This window comes from Pseudorca crassidens, chromosome 9 (assembly GCF_039906515.1).
Source record: "Pseudorca crassidens isolate mPseCra1 chromosome 9, mPseCra1.hap1, whole genome shotgun sequence".
NCBI lineage: Eukaryota > Metazoa > Chordata > Mammalia > Artiodactyla > Delphinidae > Pseudorca > Pseudorca crassidens.
In genome coordinates, this window is record NC_090304.1 from 56,938,849 (window position 1) to 56,952,426 (window position 13,578).

Sequence of the window (13,578 nt, forward strand, 5' to 3'; positions counted from 1 at the left end):
TAAGCCCTGAGGGAACTTAGAAACAGGATGCCTGCCATCAAGCCATTAGCTACTGTAGCCACCCCCCAACGATGCACCCTGAGGAGACTCAGGATGAGAATGCACAGGATACTGGCCCCAGATAGCTGAGGTACATATCAAAGGAATGATTTCAGTGAGCCCAGACTCTTGCATCTTCCCACACATAGAAAAGCGCTAAATTTCTTAACTTGCTACATCTAGTTTTCTTTAATTAACAGTAATCTTGTGATGTTCCGACTACCTGGTCTTTGTTGCAAAAACTCCTTTGTAGGCTTGTTCCCCACTTGCCCCTTTGGAGCAGTCCGTCAGAGTATCTGAGACGCTGTGTCCCAGGCTTAAGTCCTCAGTTTTGTCCACTGAATAAAACATAACTCTCGGGACTTCCCTGGTGGCGCAGTGGTTAGGAATCCGCCTGCCAATGCTGGGGACGTGGGTTTGAGCCCTGGTCCGGGAGGATCCCACTTGCCGCGGAGCAGCTAAGCCCCGTGCTCCACAGCTGATGAGCCTGTGCTCTGGAGCCCGCGAGCCACAACTGCTGAGGCCCACGCATCTGGAGCCCGTGCTCTGCAGCGAGAGAAGCCACCGCAATGAGAAGCCTGCGCACCGCAACGCAGAGTAGCCCCCACTCACTGCAACTAGAGAAAGCCCACGTGCAGCAACGAAGACCCAATGCAGCCAAAAATAAAATTAAAAACAAAAACCATAACTCAATTTTTATGTTGTGCTTTTCAGTCAACACGTACATGAAATGCTCATTAAATGTTCGCTGATTGACTGCAGGTTTTTCTCTGGGCCTCCTCAAGAGTCTGCCATGGCGTCCGTTTGTTTAATCATCCATTATCTTTCCATCCAACCAACCACGCAGCTTATAATAAATATCTGTATCTGAAAGGATGATTCCATTTCCTCTGTTCCCATCTCACAGACTGGGGAAGAGACTTTTACCTTAAGAACTCAGTCCTAGGAGTGTAGAGTGGTCATATTTTGAAGGTAGGGGAAGGGATGACAAAGCCAGGGCCCAAATACTCTGCATACAATGTCAGGTAATGACTTCTTTTTTTTTTTTTTTAATATTTATTTATTTGGCTGCGCACAGTCTTAGTTTTGGCACGCAGGACTTTTTTTTTTTTCCGGTACGCGGGCCTCTCACTGTTGCGGCCTCTCTGGTTGTGGAGCACAGGCTCCGGACGCGCAGACTCAGCGGCCATGGCTCACGGGCCCAGCCGCTCCGCGGCATATGGGATCTTCTCGGACCGGGGCACGAACCCGCGTCCCCTCCATCGGCAGGCGGACTCTCAACCACTGAGCCACCAGGGAAGCCCCGGCATGCAGGACTTTTGTTGCCATGTGATCTTCACTGCGGCATGCGGGATCTAGTTCCCCGACCAGGGATGGAACCCGGGCCCCCTGCATTGGGAGCACAGTGTCTTAGCCACTGGACCACCAGGGAAGTCCCAGAGTGCTGACTTCTTAAAGGCAGAAGTGGGCTTGCAGATTACAGGGCAGGAGGAAAATGCTTCCATTCTTCCCCATGGGTTTAAGACTCTATTGCCCCTAAGAACTAATGTTAGTGTCTGTGAAACAGGAGGGAAGGAGGCAGGGCACAACCTTTAAAAGAATGGCACGGTCGTTGAGGATATGACAGAAACTGGTTAGAACCAACTAGGTCCAAGATGGCGGAAGATTCGACTCCAGGTAGGCCTTGAGCCTCATAATATGCTCATTGTAATATATTAGCGTATTGTAAACGACCCACCCACAGGCTCCATCACAGTTCCAAGGCTGACCATAAAAGGCCAAAAAGTGGGTGGTGGCCCAATTCCCGGAAATCTCCGTCCCTTCTCCAAAATATTGATAGTTGGAATAATCTGCCCACTCATTAGCCTATGAAATTATCCAGCCCATAAAAACTAACCACCCCATATTCTGAGGCCTCTCACCTTCTGAGATGGCCCACACTCTTGTCTGCGAAGTGTGTTTCTCCCATGGCCGCTCTCACTTTCCAAGACGCATGCCCTGGGGAAGCTCTCACCTTTTGAGACAGATTGCATTCTGTCTATGGAATGTGTATCTCTCTAAATAAATCCACTTCTTACCTATCACTTTGTCTCTCACTAAATTCTTTCGGAGAGGAGAGATAAAGAACCTGAGCTTCATTAAATCCTGAGACCAGGTGTGTGAACTCAATTAAAAGACAGTGGGTTCAAGCCCCAGTCTTAGTTCGAGTCTTCGCTGGTGGGTTCAAGTCCCAATGTGAGTTGTGCGGTTTCACCTGCAAGGTGTGTGTGTGTCTCCACAAATACGCTTTGGATTCTGAAAGGATACAAAAATGTAACTGCAACTCCTACTGCGCTGCGACCCTGAAAGAGGCCTGACCAGGGAATGGTGGCTAGAGCCTACCATGGAGCCATTCCAGACTGATGGAGTCAGACTTGAGAGATTAACGCTGGATGGCCTGATGCAGGCAGGGCTGGGCACTCCAGTAGCAGTGGAGCTTTCCAAGGCATGGAACGAGATTTCCAGCGTGGGGCTGAAGGGAGAGACGCCCACAGAAACGCCGGCATGAGAACTGGGAACAAGGGCAGGGTGGGTGCGACCACGAGGAAAGCCCTGTAAGAGGTTACACCCTTCTCCGCTGGATACGGGAGAAAAGGCGTAATAGTACTCACCGTAAAGTCTCCTTCCTGGCGCCTGATAGCTTTCTCCACCGCCTCCAACGCATTCTGAAGATTCTCCCGTGCAACCTCGAGGGCGGGGTTACAGAACGTGGCGAGCGCGGAACGTAGGGGAGGAGACCTGCCTCGTTCCCGCCCCCTCCTCTCGCGAGACCCGCGCGCCTGCAGCACGCAGTCTTTCCTGGAGAGCCCGGGAGGGGGCGCAGCACCCGGTTCGGGAGGCGAGGCGGCCTCCATTGAGAAGGGGATAGGCAGCTATACCCCTTTTTCTCAAATACACCAGAGAGAGTGGACCCCTGCAGCAAAGACCAAGCTGAGCTTAGGGTGACCCACAGCTGGGTACCTGCTTTGGGCCCTGGGGACGCGCAGAGGATTAGATAGACACAGATCGGGTTGGGCTCGAGATGCTCACGCCCAAGTCAGTTCAGTCTTGAAAGTGCCTGGCTCGTGGCAGTGTGCGGTGAGTCCCTGCGGAGAGGGAAAGGGCTGCCAGAGGGCTTCGGAGAACACTTCCACCGGGCTTGAAGAAGCGCTGAGTGCAAAGGCCCACAAGGTGTGAAAGGTATCTTGGGGTGGGGAACGTTCCCACGCGGCTGACTGTAGTGCAGAAGTGGGAGAGGGCGCAGCAGAGGATGACCGATACACTGGCTCTGCTGGCTGGAAATGGTAGGTATCCTTGACCAAGGGCATCTGAGAGGCCATGCTGAGTAGCTTATTCGCTCCGTTGTGTAAAAGACAGTGTCGTTGGCAATGGTTCTCAAAGCGTGAAGAGGCATCAGCATCACCTGGGAATATGTTAGAAATGCACATTATGGGGCCCCATCTCAGACCCACTGATTTCAGAAATTCCAGGGGCGGGCCCAGCAATCTGTGGTTTGATAAACACTCCAGGTGAGTCTGGTACAGGCCAAGGTTTGAGAACCACTGGTGTAGTGGGAAGAGTACCAGACTTTGGAAGGGAGGTGGGTGGAGGGCTGGGGAGGGAGGTGTGAGGGGGAAAAGTTACACTGGGCCAAGACCTGTTGTTCAGAGAGCAGCAGGCGACATTATACGCCTGCTCTTTTAAGGTGATCTGAGCAGTAACCAGGAAGGTATGGTATGTACCATCGTACCCTCGTTATACATAGAAGATTGAGGCTTAGAAGTTAAATTGTCTAAGATCACACAGTTAAGTGCTAGAGTCAAGTTTTGCACCCCCCAATTTTTTTTTTTTTTTTTAACCACTGCAGGTGCTTCCGTACCTGGCACTACAAAAGTATAACAGCTTGGGTAGCGGTGCCTGGACAGCCCATAGTTGCGCGGGTGGAAGGAATAGAGCCGAAGCTTGAAGCTCCTTCCCACAGGGCCTGGTGATGGGGCCAGACCTGAGGCTAATGGGAAGCAATGAACCTTCTGTTCTTATTCCTGTCCTCAATTATTTGCATTTTCATAAGGTTTGCCGTTCACACGAGGGAGGTGGGCTTAGCAAATGTACCTTCCTAAGTGACCAGCTGTCATCCCTGGCTTCTAGACATGAGGTTAAATGTGAGATTATGTGAGAAAAGCAGGCTGAAAAATTACCTGTATGCTGTGACTACCTTAGATTTTTTTCAATTACCTTAGGTTAAGAAAACACAGAGCAAAAAACAAAAACAATGCTAAAGGAATTTTCTTCTTTTTTTTCCAAGTTGTATTATGTGGTTATAATAATTTGTATGATGAATATGCGTTATTTTTGAAAGCGCAACCAGTGACACCCCATGTGGAATGCAGCGACGTGTGACATAGTGGACAATTCTGTGCCCAGTGGCAGAGCACAGGCTCTTTCCTTAGGGCAGTGTCGAGCTGTCCCACCCCTTGGAGTCTGTCCCTGAGGCCAGTAAGGACAGCAGCTGCAGTGCGGCCCAGGGGAGCAGTGTGGCATAGCTGATGTCAGAGGTGCTTTGACATTCCTGAGGTTAAGCCCCAGGGTCTTTGTGTCCTTTGGAAATGCCTCTCCATGACAGCTGTCACCTGGAGGGCTTACGAGGGACTTTGGGGCCAAGCACCAGAGCTTTGGAGGTCCTCCTGAGAACAGGAGCTTCTAGTAGCGCAAACTCAGAGGACTGGCTCAAGCAATTGCTACTCCAAACAAAGGCCACCAGACAGCTTTAAACACAAAATATTCTTTTATTTGTCAACGAAGGCTACACGGGATCACTTCTAGTTTTGTTTTTATGCCTTTTTTTTCTTTCCTAGAAGGTATCTACATCTGCATTTATTTACAGCCTTGTTGGTATTTACACAGTCAAGAATACAGTGTTAGAAACACAAAAGTGTTGAGAAAAAAACTTCTCAAAATTAGTTCCAGACTTCAGGAAAACTATTTCCACATGGTAAGGCCAGAGTCTCCAGTGTTGGTCGTCCAGAGGCAGCTTGGGAGAGTCCTTTTGCTGAAGCCGTGGGTTCAGAAGTCTTCAAGAACAACAGGCAGGTTTAGAAAAGTGGGATTCTGGTGTTGGGTGATCTAGGGCTACCAGGCACCAGCAAACATCTGTGACTCAGCTCCTGCCAGGATAGCTGAGCCTGCCCGAAAGTTGGTTCTCCGTTGGCAGTTTGCCCTCAGAATCAAACACATTTTCTTCGGGACCAGGAGGTCGCCTAGTATCATGCCTTTGGCATTCCAGAGGGGGTAAGAAACACAACATTGGCCTGCTGTCTGTGGCGGTCACGTACACAAGGCTGGTTTCTGAGAATGGAAAGGTTGGAGAGGAGAAAGTTTCTATCACCTGAGCAATGCGTCTTTAAAAGGAGTTTGCTGTTATTTGAAGGTAAAATGAAAGGGCCTTGAACTACAGAGTTCTTTCTTTAATGCCCTCCGTCCAGTAAAATACAGACAAGTGTATAAACTACCTGGGAATTCTGAACCTTCAATAGAGGGCTTTTAATCCCAATGAGGATCCCAAGGGAAAAAAGAGCCTGGGTGCTTTCCAAGACCCCTCAGGAGGCAGGCCCCAGCTCAGGACCAGAAGCCACGGCCGGGGCTTAGTGGCTGCTGTGAGGAATGGAGGATAGATTCGACTTTAAGCACCAGGGGAACAAACCCCCAAACCCGAGACCCCGCTGAGGCCCGGCAGACTCCTTCCTCCTGGGCACCGAGCTCAGCCTCATGGTCCTCACCTCGTGGCAACTGCAAATACCAGGCTGCAGATGTGAAACTATTCTAAGATTTCACATGGAAATCTCATCTTTGCATCTTGGAAACCCCTGCCGCCTATAAGGCGGTACTTAAAAGTCACAGCTAAAAAGGTCCTTTATTCTCTTTTTCTTGTTTTTAAACAAATCTGATTCCTTGTTACGTGCCTATAAAAACACTGCCCAGTTTTATTCCCCTTCCTTGCCTACATCACCTTCTGCTCCCAGCCCCACCTCATTCTTTAAAATCATGCCCTCTGGCCATTTTCAACCTCTGGTCAGTTTCTTAGCAATTGTTTCAAATCCTCCATCCCTAGGTAGAAATCAGGCACTAGTCTGTTCCTTGGGTTAATTCTCAGCCGACAGTTCTGAGAGACAAGCATCAGGGGTAATTGACCGTGGAGTTCCTCTCCCTTCCTCCCGTTGTCAAAGCTCTGCCCTCCAGTGACGTCTGCCTGGAGGGTGGATAAAAAGGAAATCTCATCCTATAAAAAGCAAAGTTGGGGAATGACTGAAGTCCTAGTTAAGGTGATGACAGAGGGGCTGTGGATGAGGAGCTGATGGCAGCCGTGGAGGATACGGGAGAAGGCAGGAGCTCTTCCAAAATAAACCTTTTTCTAGGGTCAGAAGCTGACATCCTGCAGAATAATGAACCTGAGCCAGTGAGGGAGGGCTGGTAATTCTAATGCACACGTTCTGGTTGGTTAATGCCAAAAGAGCAGGTGCCGTCAAGGATGGGATTTGCTGCCTGGAGGCCACTAAGCAGGCACAGGGAACTCCGGCTTATGCCTTCAGACTCACTCTTTGTGGTGCGATTGGCACTGCTGGTCTCAGCAGGAGGACAGACGGAGAGTGCAGGCAGTGAGTCACCTGCCAGCCCAAATGGAAACCGACTCAGAAGGGCCGAGGCCAGAAGCACCACCTCCAATAGCAACAGCACCAGTGCGAAACTGAGGTGCTTGATGCTGCCGGCCCCACACCCGAGGTCCTCTCCAAAGGCTGGGGATGCGTCATCTTCTCCCCATACAGAAGCTATGCCTCCTTGGTGGTATGTAGCCCAGAAAAAATATAACATCATTCGTTTAAAGGAAAGGAATGCTCAGTTATTCTCTGTGATTTTGATCTTTAAGAGTCCACACTATTACTTTGGTGGGGGTGAGGGGTGGAGAGTCAGAGGGCTGGGGAGGTGTGGGGAGATGGTTCATTCGGCCCTCATGCTGTCTCTGACCTCCAAGTAGATGTCCCCAGCAGGTCTTGACTGATGTCAGGAAGCCAGCATGGAACTGATCGTCTAGGTCAACGGGCAGGGTCCCATTGCTCAAGGGCTCCTTGTATCAAGAGTACATTTGCGAGGCATAAGTCTATTTTGGTTTAAAAACAAAAAAACACTTGTGTTCTTCAGGCCAAACGATTTTCCATCCCATCCAAGAACGATCCTGCCGGATGGGACCCGCCACCAGCTCCCGCCTTGCACAGTGGGCCCAGGAGCACTGCATCTGACTCAGCGGAGCTCTGGGAGGAGTGGGCAAATAGTCCAAGACACTGTAGCAGCAGTGTCACTTTTTTTGGAAACAGGAAGAGCACTTAGCGAAACACATCCTCTCATCCCAGTGGGATGACGTAAGGCAAAACCTCCTCTCCCGAGAAGCTCTGGGTGCCTCCCTCTGCCAGGCGGACCCCGGCCTCCGTGCTGCTCCGATTCTCATGCAGCAAGAGACCTTTTCGGTTTCATTAACTCATGGAATATTCTGAAGACTCTGTGAGTAAGGCTATAAAGGTGCCATGAGCTTGTCAGTCCAACGAGGTTTCCACGGGAAGGAGCTCAGACTCAGAATCCATTTTCCACACTCAATGTAAAATGTAACCCATAAAAGTCCCATTTTCTAAGAAGCCCAGCTTGAAAGGAAGCATTTGGCTTCCCCTCCTGCTCTCCCAGAGCCTCCTGCGAGAGGTAATGACAGTGGTAGTTAGGCAGATAGAACAGGAGAAAGGAGCTCCTAGCGCTCCCCTACTCTCAGCGCTTCCCCCGGCCCACTGGCTGCTGCCTCTCCCTGGGCATGCCCTCCCGGTGTGGGATGTACTCACTCCCGAAAGAACTTAAACTTCTGCCCAGTGACCACAGGCGTAGGTCTTCACAGGGACAACTGTAGCCCGGGCTTCTGGATCCACAGGCACCAGCCTCAGGAACCGCCCTCAATCCTGGTGGGGTAGTTTGACGCTGCCAGGCCACACCAAATTCTCTCTTTCCTCCTTAATCTTGCTTTAACACCCCAGTTGGGCTCCTCTAGAGGGGAAGCTGTTTTAGAAGAACTTCACAGAAGGAATTTCCTGAAAGTCCATCCAGCTGCATCCCAGCTCTGCAATTAGCCCAATACATGAGCGGCAGAGGAGCCTTCAGGAGCTCGTTAGAAGGATGCTCGACTCATGCTTTCCTCTCTCTGGCTGACCTTTTTCTTAAGCCTCTTTCCACGATCAAAGGCCACCAAGCACCTCTCTCCACACTCCTATTTCTCAGTGGTGGCAGCTGAGCAGTGGAGGGAAGATACCCAAAGTCATGGGGAGAGGGCTTCACCTAGGAAGGCAGGCTGGTACCCTTGCCACCACTGCCGTTCTTTTGCTGTGGGTGACCTTCCCTTCTGGACGTGGTGCCCACACTGAGGGCTTGCTGTGCGGTGCTGCTTCTCACGTCTGACTTTGGGAGAGAGAAAGAGATGAATAAGGAACATCATGGGAGGACCAACCAACCACAGATGCCCTGGATGCCTCCGCCTCTTGGGGAGGCTTGGGCTCTAAGCCCCAGGATGCTGTCACCAGACTGGGGAAAGGACCTGGGAGACACTTTCTCCATCCCAGCATGGAGGTGGTACTGACAGCTACACAAGATTTGAAAAAGGGGTTGGGGGTTTCATTTCCCATCAAAATATAAAGCTTGGACAGGAGTTTGGGGCAGCTTGAAAAAGGTGCTGTGAGATCATGAAATCCCCCAGAGAAGATGGAAGCATCCATGGTCCTCTGGAGGCATGGAACACAGTGAGTAAAAAAGCTACCACTTGTCTGCGGAAGCTTAGCCAAAGATCCTCAGGTCCTGCGGACCCTCCTTCCAGGTCCCCTTGGAAATTTGCTACCGGCCCATTACTCTCCGCCGCACCCTTCCCTCCTGCCCGACCCCCATGGAAGAGAAAGTTGCACATGGGACAAGTTAGCACAGACACTTGTGTCTCACATCACACTGGGTGCCTGGGGACAGACAAGGACATACCCCAGGAGATGCATCTCAGTGAGGAGAAATGTACCCCAAACAACAAGGAAAACTCCTCAAGGAAAAGGGAACAAAAGACAAGAAAGTTTACATTGTGATCACACTATGGAAAAAAAAATACCTTCTGTTCTTTGCAAAAAATGTGTGAAGGCCAAATTTGTGTTTTTCTTTTCTTAAAAAAAAAAGGATGTTGCATGAATTATACTGCAACCAGTATCTTTTTTGTTCGCTTGCTTTCTGCACTTGTTAAAAAAAGGATTCTTTTTTTTTTTTTAAGTACAACACAGTCAGGTATGCGGCCACAAAAGAGTAGCTGTCTTTGGCAAGAAGTCCCGGCCACGGTCCTCTCTGTCACCTTCGGCCCATCTCACTCTGTCTCATGAAGTGGATGTTGCTGGCGCTGTCTGACAGTTCCGGGTACTGCTCGACCGAGATCACGAAGAAGCCGTCGTAGCCTTGAACCCGCCCCGTGCTCAGCGCCTGCTGCTTCTCGCCCTCTGTCCAGGCCCGCAGGCCTTCCTCCCCTTCCCGAAGTCGCTGCTGCTCGCGGGCCCAGGCCTGGCGCACGGCTCTCTGCCGGGCCAGCTCCAGCACCCGTGCCTTCTCCTCATCCGGTGTTGTCCCATAGCGGGTGTTCAAGCACAGTGCCCCGTACTGGAGCTGGATGTCTGTGTACCGTCTAGTCCTGCCACTGAGCACCGTGTTGATCTGGGACACAGTGACGTTGACCCCGTTCTCCAGGGTTCGCCGCCCCCCGCTGAGGCCCAGGATGGCCAGGTCGCCTTCCGAAGGTCCTGCTTTCACGAAGTAGTGGGTATCCATTCCGTCGATGGTGAAGTGCATGTTCTCTAGGTAGTGGGCGTTGTTCAAGATGGCAGCAACCCTCCGCCCGTCCTCGTTGGCCACACTGATGATGTCTGTGGTCACTCGGCCATCCTTCAAGGCGAACTTGACCCCTTTGCCAAAGACTGAGCCACTGGATGCAAACTTCTTTGTCTCTGGGGCCTGCTGGCAGCTGGTGATTGTGGAGCTGTAGAGCTGATCGAAACGTTCCAGGGTGACGAAGGCCTTGAGCTGCTTCTGCACTTCACACTGTACCCCGAGAACAGACTGATGGTGGGGGGAGAGAGAGAGAGTGAGATAAATGGGGAAAAACTTCCAACGGCCTGGAGAATCAGCTTACATGACTAAAAGTCAAACCTATACAAATGTATTAACCTGTAGCATCTAGCTCTACTGCTGACCACTAGGACACCCAGCCCTCCTTCATCCATCTAGTCACCCTTCCTCCCATTCAGAAGCGGTTCAGGGAGCATCTGCTCTGTGCCCAGTCCCTTTCTCGGCACGGGAGATACAACAATGAATCAGACATCATCCCTGCCCTTGAAGAACTCCTCGTTGAGTGGGGAAAGACAGATGTGGCAACAAATAACTACAATCAAATGTGATGAGTGGTGGTCTAAGGGGAGCAATAGTAACAGCTATAGCCAACATGTCGTGGCCTTTGAGCTGAATAATCCACATTAATTATCTCGCCGGATCTTCACAATAACTGTATACAGTGGGGACTGTCATTGCTCTGGTTTTACACCTAAGGAAACGAAGGCTCAAAGAGGTTGTAACTGGCCCACAGTCATACAGACTAGTAAGTATTCAAACCAACATTCAAACCCTGGTCTGTCTGATCCTAGAGGCTCAGTTCAAGGGCTGCTAGGGTCGGGAGGGGCAATCACGGCTCAGGGTGTCTCAGCCTGGAGGCGGAGAAGCAAGGTGAAGGAGATGGGGTTCAAGGACAGGCTCAAGCTGGAGTCGGGACTTGGAGGATGAGGGGATGACGTTAGATGCAGGAATGGCGAGGAATGCACTCTTGACAAGAAGGCTTAGTAGGATGAAACGTAGTGACTTACATAAACCCTCTTAGCCTGCTGTGTTGCTCTCTGCCATGTGGAGGGCCTCTGTCCCCACAGTGCTTCCCGGGGGCTCCTCAAGTGCCCCCGCTCTTGGCTGCTTTGGGGGACAGGTTGGAAGCCACGTTCGGGCAGGCCCCAGGGCCTTATCAGCAACGTAGAGAAATGGCTTTAGAAAAAGGCCCGTCGGTTTCTCACTGAAATTCAGTCCTCTTTATAATTAATAGGACCCTGTCTGTGAACAATTATTTCCTAGAGTTTCACGGAAGCTGGAGCGCTCAACAACAAAGATCTCCAGTGCTTGCCAAGGGCAGAAATCAATAATTCATTGACAGCCAAGGCTGGCAAACCGTCAGAGACTGTGGCTCTGGGAGGGGGTGGAGAAGGGAGTCTGGAGGTAGGGGGTGCAGCTGAGTGGCTGGAAGCGGCCCTGGGAAAACAGTCAGCGCTGTGGGCAGCTGGGCAGTACCTGGAGGGATGGATGGCAGGGATTGGAGAGGGGCAGGGGGTGGGGCTAGGGCTGCAGCGAGAGGATGGGCTTCGTGACCAGACAGACTTGGGTTCTCATCGCCTTTCCAGCTCACCTTGGACAAGTTTCTCTCAACTCTGGTCTTATCTGTAAAATGGGGAAAAAGGCCGAACTCACGGGGTTGTTTACTTCTTTCAACCATTTGTTCATTCAACCAAAGTTTTCCATGCACCTACTGTGTGCGAGGTGGTATGCTGGGTACCAAATAAGACCCAGTACTTGCCCTCTTGGGGCTTAGGGTCTAGTGGAGATACAGGGAAGAAAACAGGAATGAAAATACAGCGTTGTGAGTGCTTAGCAAGAGGAAGCTATAGGTGCCACCGGAGCACAGAGGTGCAGAATCACATCCTCCAGAGGTCAGGGGAAGGAAACAGCTAGGCTGAGGCCTGATGGAATCCGACTGGAGTAAGAGAGACGGATGTGTAAGTTTCTGATCGCCAGCAGTATGCCATCTGGCAACTCTGATTTCCTCCTCAGTCTCTTGTCCCCCTGGTCAGGGATCCCCTGGAAGGCCTGGTCTCTGCCTGATTCTTTCCTGCATTCACTGGGCTCCCGGGGCCTGGGGCCTGGAAGAGCCAGCTCCCAGCACAGATATTATGAAAGAGGGGGGCAGTGGGAAGAAATGAGCAAATGGATGTCTGAAGTGAGAGGGTGGAATGAAACTGTTTTTAAGGATCTTTAGAGCCATAAAATTCTACGAGTCTTTGAAATTGGGTCATAAATGGAAGACAGGGGAAAGTAACATTTTTTTAAGCACCTACAGACAGATCTGGGTTTGAATCCTGCTCTACTTCATCCCTGCTGTGTGGCATTCGAAAGCCTCAGGCATGAAATCTGTAAAGTGAGAACAACGATACCAAGGGATATTTGTGTGTTAATTTATGTAGAACAGGCCAGGTGCACTGAGGTGCTCAGAAAATGTCACATTTGTATTTCGAACACACCTTCCCTCTTTGTACTTTTGTACTGGGTTGGGACAAAGGCTCATTTTTTTGTGTGGAACTCCAAACTCAGTGTAACGTACAAAACTCCTTAATTTGGCTTGTGAGGGCCTACGTGCCGTTACAGCTGGGTCCACAGTGACCTGCCAGTGGCAGGGTTACTAAGTATTTGCTGAACTGTTGCTGGCAGGCACAGTGGACGTACCACATTGGTTTCTATCATTGGCCTAGGCTTTCCTGAAAAGCTGGTGGGACCCATTCCCGTAACGTCTGGATGGCTTGAGGGGTGGGCAGTCATGTGTGCGAATTACCTTGCTGTTGTCCCACTCCTGAGTTTTCATCTGTGTGTGGATGAGCTCGTAGGATGGTTCCGTGGCGTCCGTGTCTGGCTTGGGATAGCCGGGGATCACATTGTGAAGCTGGAATCCGAAGGTGAGGAGCCAGCTGTTGACATCTGGGTGGGACAGAAGCAGAAACAGCCCCACGGAGTCAGTGGACCTCAGAGTGACACATCCCAAGAAAGCAGCCTAGAGTTAGGCTGCAGGGGGGCGGGGTGAGGACACGGAGAGCTGCTGGGGGGAGAGTCAACAAGCATGGTGGAAACTGTCTCACGGTATGAAAGCTGAACATGCTCTTGGGACCTAATGTCCCCTCCTAGGGATGCATCTGAGCGAGATGTCACTGAAGTAGAACCTAGGTTTCCAGACTCCTCTTACTACTGTCCCTCTGCCCTGAGGACCTTCAGCTTCGTAGCCAGCGGCAGCTGTTGGTGGATGAACACTCCTCCACATCCAGCCGCAACACCAACAGGAGACACAGAGGACAACCAACCCCAAAGGAAAGATTTTTTTTTTTTTTTGCGGTACACGGGCCTCTCACTGCTGTGGCCTCTCCTGTTGCGGAGCACAGGCTCCAGACGCGCAGGCTCAGCAGCCATGGCTCACGGGCCCAGCCGCTCCGCGGCATGTGGGATCTTCCCAGACCGGGGCACAAACCCATGTCCCCTGCATCGGCAGGCAGACTCTCAACCACTGAGCCACCAGGGAAGCCCCAAAGGAAAGGTTTTAATGAATGACTTCCAAAGAGAAAATTC

The 13,578-nt window shown here is 51.2% G+C and overlaps 1 protein-coding gene across 8 annotated transcripts in view; it reads right to left on the bottom strand.

The window, feature by feature from the left end:
* Positions 1-4,824: 4,824 nt before the first annotated feature.
* The window catches only part of TENM4 (teneurin transmembrane protein 4), a 741,722-nt gene continuing 732,968 nt past the window's right edge, over positions 4,825-13,578 (bottom strand). For all 8 annotated transcript variants that reach the window (XM_067750497.1, XM_067750495.1, XM_067750496.1 and 5 more), the window contains 2 exons: positions 12,797-12,939; positions 4,825-10,218 (listed from right to left, as the gene is read on the bottom strand). In XM_067750497.1, the coding sequence (XP_067606598.1) occupies positions 9,460-10,218; positions 12,797-12,939 (902 nt within the window). In that variant the 3' untranslated portion in view covers positions 4,825-9,459. The remainder of the gene's footprint in view (positions 10,219-12,796; positions 12,940-13,578) is intronic.